At 36.6% G+C, this 2,378-nt stretch overlaps 1 protein-coding gene across 1 annotated transcript; it reads left to right on the forward strand.

The window, feature by feature from the left end:
• The first annotated feature begins 266 nt into the window (after positions 1–266).
• On the forward strand, positions 267–2,084 carry LOC122724544 (uncharacterized mitochondrial protein AtMg00820-like). Its single transcript, XM_043959793.1, has 4 exons — positions 267–338; positions 479–826; positions 1,628–1,696; positions 1,989–2,084. Exons 1-4 carry the CDS (start codon positions 267–269, stop codon positions 2,082–2,084), a joined length of 585 nt encoding a protein of 194 aa, XP_043815728.1.
• The last annotated feature ends 294 nt before the right edge of the window (positions 2,085–2,378 follow it).

Below are 2,378 nucleotides of genomic sequence, written 5' to 3' on the forward strand. Positions count from 1 at the left end.
ATTTGATGCCAGAGGTGCAAAATGTATGTTTCTGGTTATGCAGTGGGTCACAAAGGTTACAAGGTTATGGATTTGGCAACCTACAAAGTGTTTGTATCTAGGGATGTGTGATTTCAGGAGAGTATTTTTCCTTACTCTAACTATATTCCTTCAACTACCACCATACCCTTACCAATTGTCACTGAACCTGATAATCACAATATTAACTCTTCTCTTATTGAGCTTAATATTTCTCCTCTTCCAATGTCATATCACCTTCCTTAAATATGTCTCCTTCACATTCCTCATCACCATCATTTAATACTTCTCCTTCTGTACCACCTCCTCCTTTAGTTCTTGTAAGGAGGAGTATTAGAATCCATACTCAACCTTCTTGGCTTCAAGATTTTATTTCTTTAGTTCAAAGATCTCCTTCTCGGCCACTTAAATTTAGCACCTCCCACCTAGCTTTTATTGCTAATGTTTCCACTGCTCAAAGCCAAAATCTTTTAAAGCTGCTCAATCATACCCTAGATGGGTAACAATAACGAAAGCTGAGCTTGAAGCTCTAGAATTGAACAATACATGGATCATCACTGACTTGCCACTTGGAAAGAAGGCTATTGCTACCAAGTGGGTATACAAAATCAAGTATAAGGCTGATGGGACTGTAGATAGATTCAAAGCAAGACTTTTGGCAATAGGATACAATCAAGTGGCTGGAATTGATTACATTGAGAGCTTTTCTCCAGTTGCAAAACTTGTGACTATTAGAGTGTTCTTATCTGTGGCAACTGCCTTCACTTGGCCAATCCACCAATTGATATCAATAATGTATTTCTTCATGGTTTCATGGAGGAGGACCTGTATATGATACCTCTAGAAGGTTATTATAAAGCTTCAAAAGGTAAAGTTTGCAAACTGATCAAGTCTATCTATAGCTTGAAGCAAGCTAGTAGGTAATGGAATAAGGAATTTACAATAAAATTGATAGCTTATGTATATATGCAATTTTCTGTTGATCATTACTTGTTTACTAAAGGATTAGGAGCTTCCTTCATTGCCCTTATAGTATATGTTGATGATGTATTGTTCATTGGTCCTCTTGAATAAGAAATCATGGCTGTTAAGCAATTTCTTAATAACAATTTCACCATTTAGGACTTGGGACATGCCAAGCATTTTCTTGGTTTGGAATTGGCAAGATCTTCCCAAGTCATGTTCATCAATCAAAGAAATTACATCCTAGATTTGATTACTGATGTTGGTTTACAGAATGCAAAATATATTTCTACTCCAATGATAAAAAACTCCAAACTCACTTCTGAAGGTGGTGATCTTTTTTCTGACCCTAGGCCTTATAGGAGGTTAATTGGTCGCCTACTTTACCTTGGCCTCATTAGGCCAGATATCACCGATTCAATGATAATTAAGCCAATACATGCAACATCCTCGTGAGCCTTATTGGATAGCAACTATACATATCCTTAAGTACTTAAAGGGTTGTCCTTCCACAAGTTTGCTGATTCCAGCCACGAATAACTTTCATTTAGTAGCCTACTCTAACTCGAATTGGGCATCTTGTCCAGTAATAAGAAATTTTGCATCTGAATACTGTTTTTTCCTTGGTTCCTCCTTGATTTCTTAGAAATCAAAGAAGCAAACCACAGTTAGTCGTTCATTTGTTGAAGTAGAACACCGAAACATGGCCACTATGGTATGCAAACTTCAATAGATTACCTATCTTCTCAAAGATTTCCAGCTTCCTGTCCACCTCCCCATTTCCTTACACTGTGATAGTAAGACTGCCATTCATATTGCTACCAATCTAGTCTTCCTTCACAACATAAATTGGCATATTTGTTTACAAAGCCTCTTTTGCATCTCAATTCTTTTCTTTAGTATCCAAGATGGGCTTGCTTTTAGTTTAGCCAGCTCTAGGGGGGAGGATGATAACTTATCAATATGGTGCATTAAAGGTTTAATGAAGTTGCAATGCATTTTGATAGCGAAGAAAGAAGAGAACCAGCTATGCGCACCGTTTCATTAAGATAGTTTTGATAGCGAAGAAAGAAGAGAACCAGTTATGCACACCGTTTCATTAAGATAGTTTGTTTCTTTGTCTTCTGTATGTGTGGGAAAAGTTGTTTTTCTGTTTTTTTCTTCTTGTGAGTAATATGGTTCACTTCTGTGTATAAATACCAGCTCATTAGATGAATAAAATCAATCCATTTTTGTAATATCCGACTAGACTCCGGCATCGGAATTCCTGCTTTCCGGCGAAATCTCGGATGTCAGAACTCTCTAAAAGGGTAAAATATGTTTTTCTAAAATGTTTTTATGTGTTTTAAGGTTTTAAGTAAGAAAGAAATTGAGTTTTTGAAAGAAAAGCACCAAGG

The sequence above is a fragment of the Manihot esculenta genome, chromosome 9 (assembly GCF_001659605.2).
Source record: "Manihot esculenta cultivar AM560-2 chromosome 9, M.esculenta_v8, whole genome shotgun sequence".
In the NCBI taxonomy this organism is placed as follows: Eukaryota; Viridiplantae; Streptophyta; class Magnoliopsida; order Malpighiales; family Euphorbiaceae; genus Manihot; species Manihot esculenta.